Below are 17694 nucleotides of genomic sequence, written 5' to 3'. Positions count from 1 at the left end.
TGGCGGAGCCGGGCTTAGAACCCAAGTCCGTGCTCTTTCCGCCGGGCCACGCTGCTTCTCCGGAACATCTGTCCCAGAACGCCCCACCTCCACCCGCGATCGTTCTGGTAGTGGGTCCGTAGAGTCTTCTCGGGAAAAATCCGGAAGCGGTTTACCTTCGCCTCCTCCCGCGCGGTCAGCTCGAGTCTCCGCCCTCGACTCTCTGCCGTGCCGCTGCTGCCCGGCACCGGTGAGTTTTGACTTGCTAGCCGATTGCCTTCCGCTCGCTAGCCACTGCCCGAGCCAGGGGTGGAAGGGATCTGCCCCTGCTTGACTCTCCCTCCCGTAGTCGAGACTGGGAGAGTACTGGAAACTCTCCAGGCGCGACCCTGAGAGGGACGGCGCCGGGGTAGGTGTAAATGGATCAGGTTGGCCACGGACCCTGTCCCACGTAGGGTTCGTGGTCTTAATCCCAGTTTTGGAGATGAGGTGACTGAGGCGTAAAGAAGTTAGGTGGCTTGCCCAAGGTCACACAGCAGACAAGTGAAAAAGCCAATATTAGAACCCGGGTCCCTCTGACCGCCAGGCCCGCGCTCTACCCGCTAGACCGTGCCGCTTCCTTTCCCCTAATGCGTCCTCCTGACGAAAATGCCACCGCGCTCCCTCCACCCAGCCGCTTGCGTGCTGCTGGGGACAGCCCACGTATTTAGGAAGAGGGATACTGATTTATAAAATCGCATTTTATAAAAGCATTCATAATTCAGATATCCTCCTTGGGTCTGAATTCGAGAGGCTATGCAGTATGGATCCTCAGTTCTGCCGGAACGCTGCCTCTCACTTAGCGTTTTGGATACGATTGAAGAGCAGAGCCGGGGGAGGGGCCTCTGACAGCGCACGGCTGTCCGCGGAGTGCGCGGAAGAGATGCCCCGGCGTCGAGCGTGGTCAGTCCCACGGAGTGAGAGTGTCCCTTCGCACGGAGGTCAGCGAGAACTGGATTTATCTAATTCTTCATATCTGAAGACGAAGGACGCCGGTGAGGTTGAGCTGTGGGCGCGAGAGTGTCTGTGAAAGCCACGTGGGGCCAATCTTCCCGACCAGATCCCGGACGTGCGAGGGCCGCCTCTTGTGGCTTTTCCGACACCTGATGGAATTTCCTTTTTTTGCGTCCTACGGCTTCTGCTCCCACATTGCCTGAATGCGGTGGACCAGGCTGGTCTCTCTCTCGCGGTTGCTTCCCGGCTTTCACCCGTCTTGCTTCACGGAGCAGCGTGGCCTAGCGGAGAGGGCCCGGGCCCGGGAGTCGGAGAACCTGGCGTCTAATCCCGGCTCCGCTCCCTGTCTGCTGCGTGACCTGGGCCGAGGCCCGTCCCTCCGCCGGGCCCGTCGCCTCGCGTATCGTGAGAATCGGTGCGGTTTCTCCCAGCCAGTTGCTTCGAGGTGAAGTGAAACCGGGTCGTTGAAAGCAGGGGGGCCAGAGGGAGGATTTTTAAGATAGAGTAAAACAAAGCCTCAGGCAGGGCTGCATCCCGGCGGGAAATTGGGAGTCAGCCAGCGGGTTGCCCGACGGGGTACGCTCCAGTCAAGAAATGAGTATTTTGTTGAGTGCTTGGCGTTTGCAGGGCATCGCACTAAGTGAGAATTAGCGAGGTAAAAAGACACGTTCCCTTTTAGTCTAGTAATTTATGGTCAGAGAGGGGAGCTGATCAGTAAAGGAGCCAAAACTTTGTTCAGATTGAGCCCAGGAAGTAAAAAGCAGCGGGAGGCGCCGCAAGGCGCCGACGCCAGCGCCGGAAAGGACGGTCTTCGTGTGTCCGTGATCGGACTGGGGCCGCGGGGCCTGCTTTACCCTTTTCAGCCACGCCTGCACCCGTGGCTGAATTTTACCATCAGCTGTGTTGCCCTCGGCCAGGAAGAACAACCGTTTGTGATAGGCTGGATGAATTCCGTGACCTCAGTCCTTATTCCGAACGGTTAACGGACGGAGCCTCGGGCTAGAAGCCGGAGGACCGGGGTCCGAGTCCGCGCTGTGCCGTCAGCCTGCCACGTGACCGTGGGCGAGTCACTTCTCTGTACCTCAGTTCCCCACCTGTGAAACGGGGATGATAATACCTGCCCTGTCCCCCTACCTCGCAGGGTTGCTGTGAGGGTGCTTGGGTAATCAAAGCGCTGTAGCAGGCCAAGTTTATTTTCTTTGAGGCGGCGTTGTCTAGTGGACAGAGCCACGGGCCTGGGAGTCAGAGTACCTGGGTTCTAATCCCGGCTCCACCAGTTGTCTGCTGTGTGACCTTAGGCAGGTCACTTGACTTCTCTGCGCCTCGGTTACCTCATCCGTAAAATGGGGATCAAGACTGTGAGCCCCAGGTGGGACAGGGACTGCGTCCAACCCGATTTGCCTGTAGCCTCCCCAGCGCTCAGTACATTGCTTGGCACACAGTAAGCGCTTAACGTTTTTTTTAATTATCATTATTGTTATTAGGTCCCACAGCAGATACCTGGATGAAGTGGGATTAGAACCCAGGTCCTCGACTTCCAGGCTCTGGCTCGGTCCCACTAGACCACGGCGCTTCTCTACGTATTCTCTGTATGGTTCTATCCCCCCCTAGGCTGCAAGCTTCTTATGGGCAGGGAATGTAGCCGTTATAGTGTTATATCGCATTTGTTTATTTATTTATGGTGTTTAAGCGCTTACTATGTGCCAGGCACTGTACTAAGCGCTGGGACAGATACAGGCTAATCATTTGGACACAGGCCATATCCCACATGGGGTTCACAGTACTAATCCCCCTTTTACAGATGAGGGACCTAAAGCCCAGAGAAGCTAAGTGACTTGACCAAGGTCACGCAGCAGACAAATGGCGGAGCTGCGTTTAGAACCCAGGTCCTCCGACTCCCGTGCCCGTGCTCCATCCACTAGGCCACCGCTGCTTTACTCTCCCAAGCGCTTAATACAGTGCTCCACCTAGTAAGGTCTCAGCAAATACGACCGATTGATGTATTCATTTGTATAGGAGTCTGTTTTTTTGGTCTGCACGAGGAAAACCTTGAGCTAAGGGTTGTGGGTTTTCAGAAAGGTTTTGGCTCATAACTTTGGGTAAGATTCTTTAGAAATGAATGCTAGAGAACTCACCAAAGGCTCATTTTCCGTTTCTTTCCCGGGCCCCTCCTCTGTCGCCTCCTCCCTTACTCCCCCTTCTAGACTGTGAGCCCCTCGTTGGATAGGGACTGTCTCTATCCGTTGCCGAATTGTACTTTCCGAGCGCTTAGTACAGTGCTCTGCACACAGTAAGCGCTCAATAAATACAATTGAATGAATGATTGGGAGCCCCTTGAGAGGCTGTTCTCCATCTACACTCCTTTGGAGAACTCATTCGCTCCCCTCCCTTCGACTGCCATCTCTGTGTGGAATCCCCACTCCCGTCCCGACTTCACTCTGCTGCCTGAATGTTTTTTCTAAAACAAGTTCAGTCCATATTTCCCCACTCCAGAATTTCGTGTGCTTGCCCATCCACCGCCGTGTCAAACAGAAACTCCTTACCGTGGGCCTCAAAGCCCTCAGTCACCTTGCCCCCGACTGTCTTACCTCGCCGATTTCTTACTACAAGCCGGGACACTCACTTCACTCCTCTAACGCCAGCCTACTCGCTGTACCTCGGTCTTGTCTATCCCACCGCCGACCCCTTGCCCGTGTCCTGCCTGTGCTCCGGGACGCCCTCCGCCTTCCCGTCGGACGGACCGTCACTCCCCCCGCCTTAAAGGCCTTATTGAAATCACATAATGCCGTCGTCATAATAATTGAATTAGGGGCTTATTCCGTGCCAAGCACTGTACTGACTGCTGGGGTAGACACGAGGTAATCCATTCCCATATGGGGCTCACCGTCCAAATAGGAGGGAGAAAGCGGTATTGAATCCCCATTCTGCAGACGAGGAAATTGAGTCACCGAGAAGTCAAGTGACTTGCCCAAGGTGACAGCGGTAAGGGGGCAGAGCTGGGATTAAAACCCAGGTCTTGACTCCCAGGCCGGGGCTCTTTCCACTAGGCCTTGCTATTTCTCTCCTCCATGAGACCTTCCTCAACTAAGTCCTCATTTTCCCTACTCCCTCTCTCTTCCGCATCGCCCGTGTGGCTAATTATTTACCAAACTACTACTCCTTTTCACATTCTTTAACCTTTTAAAGTAATTGGGAACAGAGCCACCCGCTCGTGTTTCCACTGCGATGCTGAGACATTCAGAATCTGAAGCTGAATATCAAGAGGCTGTCTGAGTTTTAAGGGGCGAAACTTAGACTCTGAGCCCCACGTGGGACAGTTTCTACGTCCAACCTGCTAAACGTGTATCTACTCAAGCGCGCAGAGCACGTAGTAAGCGTTAACAGATATCGTTTGAAAAGAGTAGATGGGAATCGAATCTCAACCGTTTGGGGCATTTTTGCACGTCGACCTGGAAATCCGCAGGTAATGAATTCCTGGTTGGTACGTGGACCCGACGGTGACATGAGATGACTCTTTCATAGGTGACCCCACCAACGGTAGCCAATAGCTGGGGCTTCTAAATGATTTTTTCGAAAAATGACACCCAGGTATTTTGTCCAGCTTTTTTCCAAATGTCTTCTGCTGGAAACAGTCCTGGGTTCTTCCTCAGTCCTCTTGGTTGTTTTTATGTGGCGGGGTTCTCGGAGCTCTGAATGACAGAGTACTTTATGCCCAGATAGGTTAACGGTAATAGAATTGTAATGTACCAAGTGATGGGGGATGCGTACAATACGATTAGATCGGTGATTAAAGACAATAGGTACCAGGCAATGAGGTAGACTTTGGAAAATGTGGGAGGACAGTTCTAGTCAAAGGCTCTTAAACCTGCCTAAAGCCACATTTGGGGATAAGGGGGTGTGGTCTGCTTTGCAAAGCAGCACAGTAAGCGCTCAGTAAATAAGAATGAATGAATAAACGAATGATATGGTGTGGACTGCTCTGCGTAAGATTTATGGCGGGTATGGAAAATGACTCCAATTCCTTTACCTCAGTGAGCCCAGTATCAGCACCCCTCCACTCTCCCTTTTGAGAGGAACTAAAGTGTGAGATAACGGGCTTCGAGGTTATGGAGGAAGACGAGATGGTTGTCGCCGGCAACGTCCACCTTGTCCCCCGGGTCCTTCCTTGTATAGCTTCCTTATAGTCCTAGCCAAGTTCCCAGGGATATACTCCATCCTGGTCCTCCTACGTCTCTCTGCTGCTTTGGCCCCCCAGGACGTGGGGCTCTGCTTTGTACTGCTCTTACTCATTTATGCCATGATCCTTTTTCTCTAACTTTTTGACCTAGGGTTCCAGAATTTGTGAGGGAGAAGCGGTTTGGGAACTGGTTGAAAGAAGCTCGCGACTGGGCAATTTCCAGAAACAGATACTGGGGGACGCCCATTCCACTTTGGGTCAGTGATGATTTTGAGGAGGTAAGTTCAAGAGGCATGCATTCTTCTCCCGGATTTGTCAGTTCCCTGTCCGTGACCTCGGTCACACTTGATGCTCACCCCAGCCCCACAGCACTCTTGTCCACATCCTTATACTTTGCCATTTCCCCTCTCCGTAGTTTATTTTAATGTCTGCCCCTCCGCTCTAGACCGGAAGCTCCTCGTGGGCGGGGATCGTGTCTAAAAGGAGGATTTTTCGCAAAGCTGTACGGTGACCCTTTGTAAAATTAGTCGCCGGCTTCAAAATGCCGTGTTGCGGCTACGCGTGCCTCCGACGCTATCCTCTGCCTACCGTTTCTCAGGGTGACATTTAGATTATCAGTGTTTCGGCTCCATGACAGCCGAACACCCTGAAAGACCCAATACAGTGCCCAAGGTACGTGTCCCAAGCTTAGGATTCAGTTCCGTGACAGCTAAACATCCTGAAAAACCCAATACAATACCCAAAGTACGTGTCCCAAGCTTACAGGGCTGGCTTGATTTGGTAGAAAACCCATCTGTCTGAGGGGGCGTGATGAGCCAGGGCACTGCCACGGGGCAGCTGGTCTCTTTCTGGGCAAGAAATGAAGTGAGAATTCCTAGTGATCTTGGCGGGGAATACTGCCTACCTGTAGGGTATTCTGACCCCCTTGCAACTGAGTGGGGACCGATTTTGGGAATTGAGACTTGAGTTGATTGTCGATTCCTCTTCATGCACTCCCAAGTGCCCAAACCCACACCTGGGGGTGAAATCGTATTCACCCTGCCCCTCTGCTCCTGGGTTTAAGCAAGGCAATGCCGGGTGAAGGCAAGGATCGCATACACAGATTTTCTGCTGTGATCTGGGCTGGATCAGAGCCCAGGTGATCCAGCCCAGATAGTGATTTGGGTTTTAAAACACATTACATGAGATGTTTGGTTTACAGTAAGGCAGAAGTGTATCTTTTTGCCGTCTCACTTCAGGGATGTAAAGTTGTCCGTTTCATACTCGAGTGAATCACATTTAAAAAAAAAAATTTGTTTTTTAAAATGAATATTTTAACAGGTAGTCTGTGTAGGATCGGTGGCAGAATTGGAAGAGCTGAGTGGAACGAAGATTACTGACCTCCACAGGGAAAGGTCTGTTGCCGAAACTGTTAGAAACTACCTGAAACCTGTCTAGCCCTGATATTAGTAGTAGTGTGTGTTAAGCGCTTACCGTGTGCCGTTCTAAGCGCTGGGGTAGATATAAGCTAATCAGGTGGGACGTAGTCCCTGTCCCACATGGGGCTCACAGTCTTAATCCTCATTTTACAGAGGTAACTGAGGCACAGAGAAGTGAACTGGCCTGCCCAGGGTCACACAACAGACAAGTGGCGCGGCTGAGATTAGAACCCAGGTCCTTCTGACTCCCAGGCCCGGGCTCCATCCACTAGGCCAGCCTTAGGTGCCATCATTAAAGGGCTCGTTTGTTCCTGGGATATTTTGACTTGGTTCTTAACCTAAATTAAAAGACAAGCCATTCTTAAAGAGGCAGTTGCTCTCAAAGACTGAGGCATTTAGCTATAGTCTGCTGACAGTTCTGGCCCTCATTCCACCAAGTGACTGAGAAATTTAAGATCCATTTTGAAAGACTAAATTTTCTCTATCGGATTTTGTCTAACAGCATCGATCATCTCACCATTCCTTCCCGTGGTGGAAAGGGCGCCTTGCATCGAGTTTCTGAAGTCTTTGATTGTTGGTTTGAGAGTGGAAGCATGCCTTATGCCCAAGTCCATTATCCCTTTGAAAAGAGGAAAGAGTTTGAAGATGCTTTCCCTGCAGACTTTATCGCCGAAGGCATCGACCAAACGAGAGGATGGTAAGTTCAGTCAAACAAGCGGTCGTATTTTTTTGAACGCCTACCGTGCGCGGAGGTCTCTTCTAAAGCGCTCTGGAGACCACGGTGTAAACGAGTTCCCTGACCACAAGGAGCTTACAACCTAGAGGGGGGTAGACAGACATTTATCTAAATTACGGATGTGTACAGAAGGGCTCTGGGGCTGAGGAAGGGGTGATTAAAGGGTGCAAAATCCAAGGATAAAGGGAACATAGAAGGTCGGGGGTGGGGGAGGAGCGGAAGAAACGAGGACCTAGTTGGGAAGGCCTCTTGGGGGAGATGTGCTTTTAATAAGGCTCTGATGGTGGGGAGGGCGATCGTCTGTTGAATGTGAAGAGAGAGGGCGATCCGGGCCGGAGGCAGGATGTCGGCGGTGAGGTGGACGAGGTGGAGGTGCAGTGAGTTGGTTGGTATTAGAGGAGTGAAGTGTGCGGGCTGGTTCGTGGTAGGAAATCAGGGAGGTAAGGTCGGAGGGACAAGGTGATCGAGTGCCTTAAAGCCGACGGTAAAGGGTTTCCGTTGTGGAGGTGGATGGACGAGGTTAAGTTTGGGGAGTTGGCGGGACATCCAGGTAGAGATGTCCTGAAGACAGGAGGGAAGTGCCTTTTGGGGCTTTTGGGGTTCTGAGGTGTTTATCAGATGTGTTGTACTGCAGCATTAAAGGCACCTAGCTGGACGGGAAATAGAATTCACGTATGATGACCTTACTCTGAGTATGAATCTGCTCGGAGTAGAAATTGTGTAGTGAAAAAGCACACCGCATTTTCACTCAGCCTCGTTCCCATCATTTTGCAGAGTGGTACGGTGGATTAGGTTAATGGCATCTCATTTCTTCAGGGAAAACCAAAGCTTTTCCCATCTTGATTAGTTCTTACCATCATTATTGAATAAAATTAGAGGGCTTGGGAGGTCATGCAATATGGTAGGCACTCCATTAAGTCAGAATCCATTTTATCTACAATAGTGCTTCAGCTGTTTCCCAACCTCTGCTCAAGGATGTCATTATTTGTGTCTTTTTGGGTCCAGAATACATCTCTGCAATAGGCGGTCCTCTGAAAACACGAAATTAGTCTTCTACTTTCCCCATTTTCTTTTTGATTGCTAATAAGACCATGGTATTTCAAATGAGGGCCCACCTCACTTTTAGTTTGCGAAGTGACCGTACTATTTGTTCCCCAAAACATAACCTGGAATGTTTCTTGCTCTTCTCATGGCCGCCGGCAAGTAAATCTAAAGAAACGTTACTCGAGTCAGAGGAACGTCTGTCTCCCGCACTGTATCGACGAGGAGGGTATTTGCTAAGCGCTTACTATGTGCCAAGCCCTGTTCTAAGCTCCTTGAGGGCAGGGATCACGTCCACTATTATATTGTACTTTCCCATGTGCCTAGTATAACGCTTTGCTCGCAGGCGCTCAATGGATCCTTTCGTTTGCTGCAGACGTTCTGTGTTAGGTGGCAGATATCCGTCACCGGGGAGATAGGGAAAGTTTAGCGCTCTGGGGGGAAAACAAGCACAAATCAATGTACTTGGGAAGGGGAGATTGAAAGAAAAAGCTGATTGCGCCCAGCCAATTTATCAATACCTTCTGCTCTTGCTAGTCTGCTGCTGCTTCAGCGCTTAAGTGATGAGAGAGATAACCCGAATGCTAACCGTCCTAACCCAGGAGCTCCTCCGACGTTTGCCCTCCCTTCCCTGATCCGCACCATTTTAGGTACTCCTCGTCACTTTCTCTCTAACGTTTCCAACTTATTCTAAATCCCCTGCTAATGTAGAAAGTAAGCCCGGGCAATAGGGTTCTTGATTTTCTCTGTTGGGCCGTCAGCGTAGATGACGACCTCTTTGTCCGGCAACCTCAGGATGACGTCTGTGAATTTTAGACTGTGAAATAAGAGTAGCTGGCTCCGGGTGCCTGTGGGGAAAGCAGAGGGAGCCAGCAGCGGTAGCAGATAGAGGTCACCTAGTAAAAATCTTGAAAAATGGGGGATTTAAGTAGTGACTGATTTGCCCAGCACTGTACTAAATGGTAGTGGCATTTGTTAAGCGCCTACTGTGTGCCAGGCACTGTTCTACTGGGGTAGAGTGCAGTCAAATCAGACGCGGTCTCTTTCCCACATGGGGCTCCCATTCTAAAGGGGAGGGAGAACGGGGTCGAATCCCCCTTTTCCAGACGAGGGAACTGAGGCCCCGAGACGTTTCGCGACCTGCTCTAAGTCACACGCGACTGAGTGACCGACTGCGGAGCCAGGATTAGAACCCAGATCTTCCGACTCCCAGCCCTCTCAGTCAGTGATGTTTGTTGAGCGATTACTATGTGCAGAGCACTGCACTGAGCGCTTAGGAGGGTACAGTAGAGCAGAATTAGCAGACACGTTCCCTGCCCGTAACGAACTTGCAGTTTAGCCCAGTGTTCTTTCCGCTAGGCTGTACTGCTTCTCTTGTCAGGTAACTCCTTTTTCTCTGGAGTTCAGTGAACAGTAGACAGGCTTTCGGGGCCTGGAAAGGTGTCCAAAATGCTCTCGACTTAGAAGAAGTGGAGACTCTGACAGTAGCACATGGTTTGAGTGCATAGGAGAGACTGCTTGACCATCTCTCTGCAATCAACAGTCTCTCTCTCCCCGCCACCCCCACCCCCCTCTTTTCCCAGCACACTGCTCGGGATTACGATACTTTTATTTCCATCTGTGGTCATAGTCAAAAATGTGAATATAAGAAGTCCAGCGTGATTAAGTCCGGTTAAACAGCTTTGCCACGCTATTGTTTGATGAATTTATTTCTCATCGTCTGTTTCAGGTTTTACACTCTCCTGGTGCTAGCCACAGCTTTGTTTGGAAAGCCGCCTTTCAAGAATGTAATTGTGAATGGACTTGTGCTAGCCAGGTGGGTAGTTGTTGTTTTTTTTTTTCTCCTCCGGCCGCCCCCCCCCCCCCCCCCCCCCCCCGCCCCTTTAATGTCAAGTCTGTATTAAAAGCGGTTAGTTCTTTGTGATATCTCAGGCTTCTGAATTCTTCCGTGACATACAGAAGCTCATTCGGTCTGAGCTGATAGTGTTTCAAAATGCAGATATTAAAAACAGCTCTCCCAAGTCTGTTTAGCGCATTTCTTAATGTGTCTTCAGAATTAAAAGGCAACATTCTGTTGGTAAACATGTAAGCTTCCGCCCTTTGTTTTTCAAGTGATGGCCAAAAAATGAGCAAACGAAAGAAAAACTATCCCGATCCAGTATCCGTCATTGTGTCGTATGGAGCCGATGCCCTAAGGTAAGGATTATATTAAATATACAGGATGTTTGTAGACTGCCATCAGGGGCTTACGAGCGGAGACCGCCCAAATGGGAATCATTTCCTGCGCACCGGTTCTTGATCTTTAAATCTTCGTGACTAGACTGAGGCTCTTTCGTCATTTATAGTCAGAGACTCCTCTCTCATCAGTGGAGCCGCCCTACTACTGTTGTAAAAGACCGAATGCTATCCTGTCTTGGACCTGAATTAAAAAACTTCTTCTTGCGTGCCACGGGGAAATGTCTTTTTATTGTCACCTTACACCAGGGGTGGGCAAAATACGTACCACTGCTCGATTCTGGCCCGCCATGTTTATAGGAGCCGCTGTGGTTTCTCACTTTGGTTCTAGCTGGCTTCAAGCCTGCCACCGATACAGTTAGCCTTCCCTGTTTGCCCTAGTCCCCAGGGCTGTCGGACAGTGTAGGGCTTCCAACTTTAAGGGTTGAACGTGATTGGCTGGCATCTACCCCAGCGTTTAGTACAGTGCCCGGCATATAGTAAGCGCTTAACAAATACCGTTAAAAAAAAAGTTAGGAAACCTGCTTTCTCATCTGAAATGTGTTTCTAATTTCAAATTATATTGCAGCCATCATTTTACTACGGGGCATTTTTGCTAAAACAGGACTTGTAGTAGATCGAATGTGGGTGTTGGGTAGAGTTGCCCTTCCCCACCCAGAAATCGACAGTAACCCAGACGAGAGGTTGAGTGAGATGGACCCACTCTCAGAGTTAGAGAAGTGTTTTGCACAAATATAATCTGGGTGGGCTTTAAAAGTCAAACGATGGTTTCTGTGATTTTATTTCGAGTGTAACTTGGGAGGTCAGGGAATAATGCCATGTATTTTCCAATTCTCTAGTAGCCTTCGCTAAATCTCCTTGTAGTGACTTGAGTTTCAGAATGACAGCAAACACCCACCACAGAGGACAGGAGGAGACAGTGCCAAAGAGACCTCGCTGTTGGGTTGAACAGCAGAGATGCTAGGAAAAAGGTTCAAAATCCTTGTGATGAGGAGACGATTGCTGGGTATGGGTCATCTCGTCTAGGCGGTAGATAGCAGGACCCAACTGGAGGCCAGTGAGATGGGTTGGGAGAATCAAAGGAAGCTTGGGGTCCCCACCTGAGTCGGAGCGAAAGGGGAACCAGTGAGCTGGTCATTTAGGGGAGCTGGGGTGACCAGGAGCCTACTCATCGACATCCCTGAGTTCTCATACGTATGATTACGCAGCAGGACTGCCCTTTTACTGGCCAGCTGGGAAATTCTCTGGTCCTTGCTGGTCAGTCAGTTACGTTGAAACAGTGACTGACTGCACACAGTAAGGCGAATGTGTCCATCGGAACGACAGAAAAACCAACGAGAAACCAGCCTCGCTACTCCACGGCTCCGTCGTTAAACCAACGGAAATTCACGGTCCGTTATTCGGTTGTGTTTTGTGGTTGGCCGAAAGCCGTATGTACGAGACGTGGGGGCGGGGCATGAGAGTCGGCCCAGTTGGTGGTCACTGCTCGGAGGTCCAGGTATCCCCACATTCCAGAATTTGTATCAACCCTACCGCAAAATGAATAGCGGACAGAGCCGACATTCAGTAAAAGAAATACAGATGTGCCACTGTTTGAGAGGCGCGCCGAGTGCCATCCCAGTGTGCATTTCAGGAACCCCGATCTCGGAGCAGAATTATCACCGAGGACTAGGTATTGCCTCTTCGTCTAGAGTTTCCAGTGGCTGTTGCCTGAAACGCCAGTGTATTTCAGCGTGACGGTGTATTTCAGCTTTTCCTAACGTGCCCGATTGCAAAATGAAGACTGTCGCGGCAGATCGGAATTGAAAATTTTAACTCTAGGGGGCAGCCCCTTCACGAAGCACGAACTGAGGAGGTCGGCGCTACCGATCCTTTTGTTAAATTGCCGTCGATGCCTACTTTCTCTGCAGGTTGTACCTCATAAACTCTCCCGTCGTGCGAGCGGAAAATCTTCGGTTCAAGGAGGAAGGCGTGAGAGACGTGCTGAAGGATGTTTTGCTTCCTTGGTACAACGCGTACCGCTTTCTCATTCAGAACGTTTTGAGGCTCCATAAGGTACAAAATGGTAACCTAAAGTGCCGAACGGTAGTCACCTCTCACCTGTCCGGTTTGTCGTAGCTTTTGGTGGACTAGAATCCAAACTCGGGATCAGCACGGTAGCGCAGCATCTAGTGTTCCGCAGTCCCCGTGAAGTGAAATTCATTTAATGTGTTCTGTGTATTGTGAAACTAATTGAATATCCCATTAAATTAATTTGTACCAAACAGATTATTTAATGTGGTGTTGGTATTAGGAAACTTTTCCATTCCAATTTCCTTCAGAAGCTACTGACACTTTTTGTAGAAGCCGAGTGTCAGAGGGCTCTCGTCAGGAGGAGCCCGAGTTCACGGGGAATATCGGCCTGGCCAGATTCTTGAGAACTGAGCACAAAAACCCCCCAAAAACGTGTATTCCTATTTCCGGGGATATTCCTCGTGCTTTAGAACCCAAGTTCTGATTCTCTTGTCTTTTTCGCTTATTCCTCGTTCGTGAAAATATCCTCGGTGAAATATTTATAAAAGACTGGTTTTGGTCATCTGTCATTTTGATTAATATTGCATTTCACTCCTTACCCGTTTTTGAAAGACTTTGCACCGTCTCCCCTAACATTTCTGATGACAGCGGTTATTAATTCATGACTTGAACCGTATTTAGAATGTACAACTACATTGTCACTACTCTGATTTTCTGGAAAAATTAATCCAACCTCTTCTAAACCTGGCATGAGAATCCTAGAAAGATGCCATTAGTGAGTGTAAGCTCCTTGCCGGCGGGGAACCTGTCAGTTGGTGATGTGATCTCAGGTGGGTGCTCGTTAAATACTCTCAAGAAAGATTTTTTTAGACGTGCAAAGAAAGGAGTAGTTGGAATTGTGTGTACTAATTGTGGTATTTAAGCGCGTACTACGGGCCAGGCTCTGTACTGAGCTCCGGGGTGAATATGAGCAACGTGAGTTGGACGGGGTCCCTTTCCCGCGTGGGGCTCACAGTCTTGGTCCCCATTTCGCGGATGAGGTAACTGAGGCCAAAGGAGCGAAGCGACTTGCCCAAGGCCACACAGCATCCAAGTGGCAGAGCCGGGATTAGAACCCATGACCTTCTGACGACTCCCAGGCTCGTGCTGCTGCTCCCGGCAGTACTTAGAATTGCTGTTCCCCGCTTCAGGGTCTTCTTAGAGGCCCGTCTCCTCCAAGAAACCTTCCCTTACTAAGCCCCTCTCTCCTCTTCTCCCACTCCCTGCTGCGTCGCCCTCTCTTCCTCCATTCATCCTCCCAGCCCCACGGCCCCTGTGTAGTTCATTTATTTATTCATATTACCGTCCGTCTCCCCCTCTAGACTGCGAGCTTGTTGTGGGCGGGGACTGTGTCTCTCTTGTACTCTCCCAAGTGCTTAGTACGGTATTTTGCACCCAGTAAGCGCTCAGTAAGTATGATTGAAAGAATGAAGGACAATCAATCAGTTAACCGTGTTTATTTGATGCTTGCTGTGCACTGTCTTAAGTGCTCGGCAGAGTACAATAGAGTTAGTAGACACAATCCCTACCCTCACGGAGTTTACATGGGGGGAGAGACAAGGAAATAAATTAGAGATAGGGGAAGGAGCACGGCTTAGTGGCTGGACTATGGGTCTGGGTGTCAGAAGGACCCGGATTCTAATCCAGGCCCCGCCCCTTGTCTGCTCTGTGACCTTGGGCAAGTCGCTTCGCTTCTCTGGGCCTCAGTTACCCCACCTGTAAAGTGGGGACTAAGACCGTGAGCCCCATGTGGGACAAAGGCTGTGTCCCACCTAATTAGCTTGTATTTGCCTCAGTGGTCAGTTTGGTGCCTGGCACGTAGTAAGCGCTTAAACGAATACCATTTCAAACCTCCCCCACAAAACACCTTCCGAAGAGCAGCTGAGTGTAAAGAGATGTACATGAACGCAGTGGGGCTGGGGGTCGGGATAACTGAGTGCGTAGGGGGTTCGGACCCAACTGCACAGTCAAAGCAAAAGTGGCGACCCAGGGAGGAGAAAATAGGGTGGGGAGACGAGGTTCGTCAGGGAAGCCCGCTAGATTGTAAACTCCTGGTGGGCAGGGAGCGCGGCTACCAGTTCTGCGGCATTTTACTCTCCCGAGGAATTAGGACAGTGTTCTACACACAGAGAATGCTCAGTAAATATCACGGATCAATAGATTGAAGGCTTCTTTTAGGACATTTGATTTTAGTAAGGGCCGTGTTCCCGGTGGTGAGTGTAAAACTGGGCATAGATTCAGAGACCAATTTTATTCAATATCTTATTGATGTCCCAGATGAACTAGTTGAGGAAGCTCTGAAAACGATACTAAATCAGGCATGGTTGCCAACACTTTGGAAGATAGGAATAGCATTCAGAGTGACTAAGATAAATTGGGAAAATGAAATTCAAACTGCACAAGTGCACATTCAGGATGGGGAAGAAATGACGTGGTGCAAGAACAGCAGAAAAAATATTGAGTTATAGTTGACCGAGAGAAGTCAATATGTTCTTGGAGTATGGCAACAGAAGTCCAACCTGCAAGAGTCAACAAGTTTATTTCTGCACTGGTCAGACTTTTATTTGAGTGATGTGTCAAATGCTAATCGTCACACTTCGGAAAAAAAAAAAACCAAACTGATCAGGAAAAGCCGATCAGGGTTCGTAAAAGCGACAACATGATATCGATAAGAAAATAGTTTCCACGGAAGAATGGCGAAAGGGATTGGGATCGTTTTGCCTAGCGAGAGGATGAAAAGGCCAAGTCGTGATTCAGTACGGGTCTTCAAGTACAGGGACCTTTTTTTAAGGGAAGGTGTTGATCGAATCTACTTTGGGCCAAGCATATGCAAATTGGATTAAATTGCAGCAGGGGAGATTTTGGTCGGACATGCGGAAGAGCTTCTTGAAGTATCAGAAGACATTCACACCCTCGGATGGTCTTGTCAGGAGGTTTTGGGGGGGGGGGGGGGGGGGGCGGGACTGGACCAGATTGACCTCTCGAGGGCCTTTCCTTCGCTAAAATTTTACGATTCTCTTGCACCACAGGAAAAACAAATCACTCTAGAAGTTTTAGTCAAATGAGACCTCACCATTTCATCATAACAATATCGAATCCTACTTAAAATTCGAACTGCTTACAATGGAGCCTAATTCTTAAGTGGTTTATTGAAAAGAAGAGGTTCCCCCCCCCCCCCATTTTGGGGAGGGAAAGTTATTCATGCTATTATTTCTGAACTTAAATTCAAATTTAACACTGGCAGTGATCTGAAAAAAATACATTAGGCATAAACTCTTGAAGCTTAATTGTTGTATTAATTACATTCCCATTCTGATTGGATTCCATTTAGGGATATGCTAGGGATGATTTCCTTTATTATATCTTGTCTAGAGTTGGTGCTCCTCTTAAAGGACCATAATTTATATCAATTGAATAGATTCCTGGCAACATCTATGTCTCTTATCTGGAGCGAGGAATCTTCTCTTGTGTGGGGTTTTTTTGGCGATTGATGTTTAAAATGAGCTTTTGTGTCCTTTCACTCTTTTAGGAAGAGGAAAGAGAGTTCCTCTACAATGAGAACACAGTTAAGGAAAGCAGCAACATTACAGACAGGTGGATCTTATCCTTCGTGCAGTCTCTTATTGGGTTTTTCCAGACTGAAATGGCAGGTACGTCTTACTCTGCTATCCCACTGGATTTCCTCCATTCAAAATAACATGGAATCAATTCAGTGTTTCAAAAAAAAAGGCCGCAAGGAGAATAAGGCGGTGGATAAAGTTGTTTAGCGGCGCCTGTATACCGCGTGCAAAGTGCATGTGAAATGCGTATATATGCATAATCCCCAATTTATATCTTTCAGCTTACAGGCTTTATACTGTAGTCCCTCGGCTAGTTAAATTTGTGGATGTACTCACCAACTGGTACGTCAGAATGAACCGCAGACGGTTAAAGGTAGGTGACTTCAGTCGCGCTGTAAACGGAATGTGAAGGTGTGTGAAATTAGTGTAGCGGAAAATGAGGCAATCCCCCCCTTCTTACTGCATGAGTGGGAGCCAGGGGCCCTTCCTGTCTCCCGAAGCTCAGGTTCAGGACGTGCCCAGCTGGGCTCCCCCCCGGGGTCGGGGGGGAAGTGAGGGACAGTCCCGAGTGGGATAATCGGGGGGCGGGGGGGCGGGGGGGGCTGCGTTTGCAAGCACAGTAGCCGTGTAAATGTTCCCTTTGGCTGGAAAATGGGTTGAGATGATGAAACCGAATCAGCGGGAAGCACATTCGGGCCGATACCGACCGAGGATTCCGACGGAGCCACCGTTCTTTGTCTTAATTCATTCCTCTGCCTTCTCAGTCACTGGTTGCAAATCAGGGAATGTAAGAATTACTGATTCTGTGTTGATTTGAAATCGTTGTATGAAACAAGCTCTTGCGTACGGAAGTGATCGAAAGTAAGCTGTCTGTGACTGAGTTATTTAAATGTGGCTTTTCAAATAGCTCAAAATAGACATCGACTCTTCTGATGTTTTCCTGAATGTTTTCATCAGGGTGAAAACGGGATCGAGGATTGCGTTATGGCCTTAGAGACCTTGTTTAGCGTTCTCTTCTCCATGTGCCGACTTATGGTAAGCGAAGGAGATGAAAACCCCGATTAGATTGCAGATCGGTCATCCGGCAACCGTCGTGGCCTCATTTTATCATTTATTCACTCCAAAAGTTCCCATTACCAGCATGTTTGCCCGATCGAGTGTTAGTGAAGAAGTCATTTGGTGTCATCGCATTATCTTTCAACATCTTGGCTTCAGAGGAGGCTCAGCCCTCCTTTTCGTTCTCCCGCATGAAATCTGTTCCCACTCCTGGGTTTTGAGCCCGGGGGTGAATTTTGGGGTGGAGAATTGATGGGGCTAAGCTTTGGACCGGGTAGGGCCTGGAGGGAAGTTGGAAAAGGGGGAAGGGAAGGGAGGGGAGGACAAGAGAAACGTACTCCCCGGTGACCCTCCTCTTCTTCCGCCGCTGCTTTTGAGTCTCTGCGGCTCGCTGGGGACGGAGCCGAGGACGACGCTTGAAGGCCGCCCGGGTACGCCCGGTTGCGG

The 17694-nt window shown here is 49.4% G+C and overlaps 1 protein-coding gene across 2 annotated transcripts in view; it reads left to right on the top strand.

Moving 5' to 3' along the window:
- Nucleotides 1-17694, top strand: part of IARS1 (isoleucyl-tRNA synthetase 1) — a 126681-nt gene that overhangs the window by 50971 nt on the left and 58016 nt on the right. For both annotated transcript variants that reach the window (XR_003754397.1, XM_029050023.1), the window contains exons 14-22: nt 5301-5427; nt 6470-6543; nt 7070-7264; nt 10074-10160; nt 10457-10540; nt 12490-12634; nt 16161-16281; nt 16473-16564; nt 17149-17226. Coding sequence is in view for 1 of the 2 variants with exons in the window: in XM_029050023.1 (XP_028905856.1) it covers nt 5301-5427; nt 6470-6543; nt 7070-7264; nt 10074-10160; nt 10457-10540; nt 12490-12634; nt 16161-16281; nt 16473-16564; nt 17149-17226 (1003 nt within the window). In the remaining variant the exon portion in view is untranslated. The remainder of the gene's footprint in view (nt 1-5300; nt 5428-6469; nt 6544-7069; nt 7265-10073; nt 10161-10456; nt 10541-12489; nt 12635-16160; nt 16282-16472; nt 16565-17148; nt 17227-17694) is intronic.

This window comes from Ornithorhynchus anatinus, chromosome X1 (genome assembly GCF_004115215.2).
Source record: "Ornithorhynchus anatinus isolate Pmale09 chromosome X1, mOrnAna1.pri.v4, whole genome shotgun sequence".
In the NCBI taxonomy this organism is placed as follows: domain Eukaryota; kingdom Metazoa; phylum Chordata; class Mammalia; order Monotremata; family Ornithorhynchidae; genus Ornithorhynchus; species Ornithorhynchus anatinus.
Note: the sequence above shows the minus strand (reverse complement) of the source record. Positions and strands in the feature narration are given on the sequence as shown.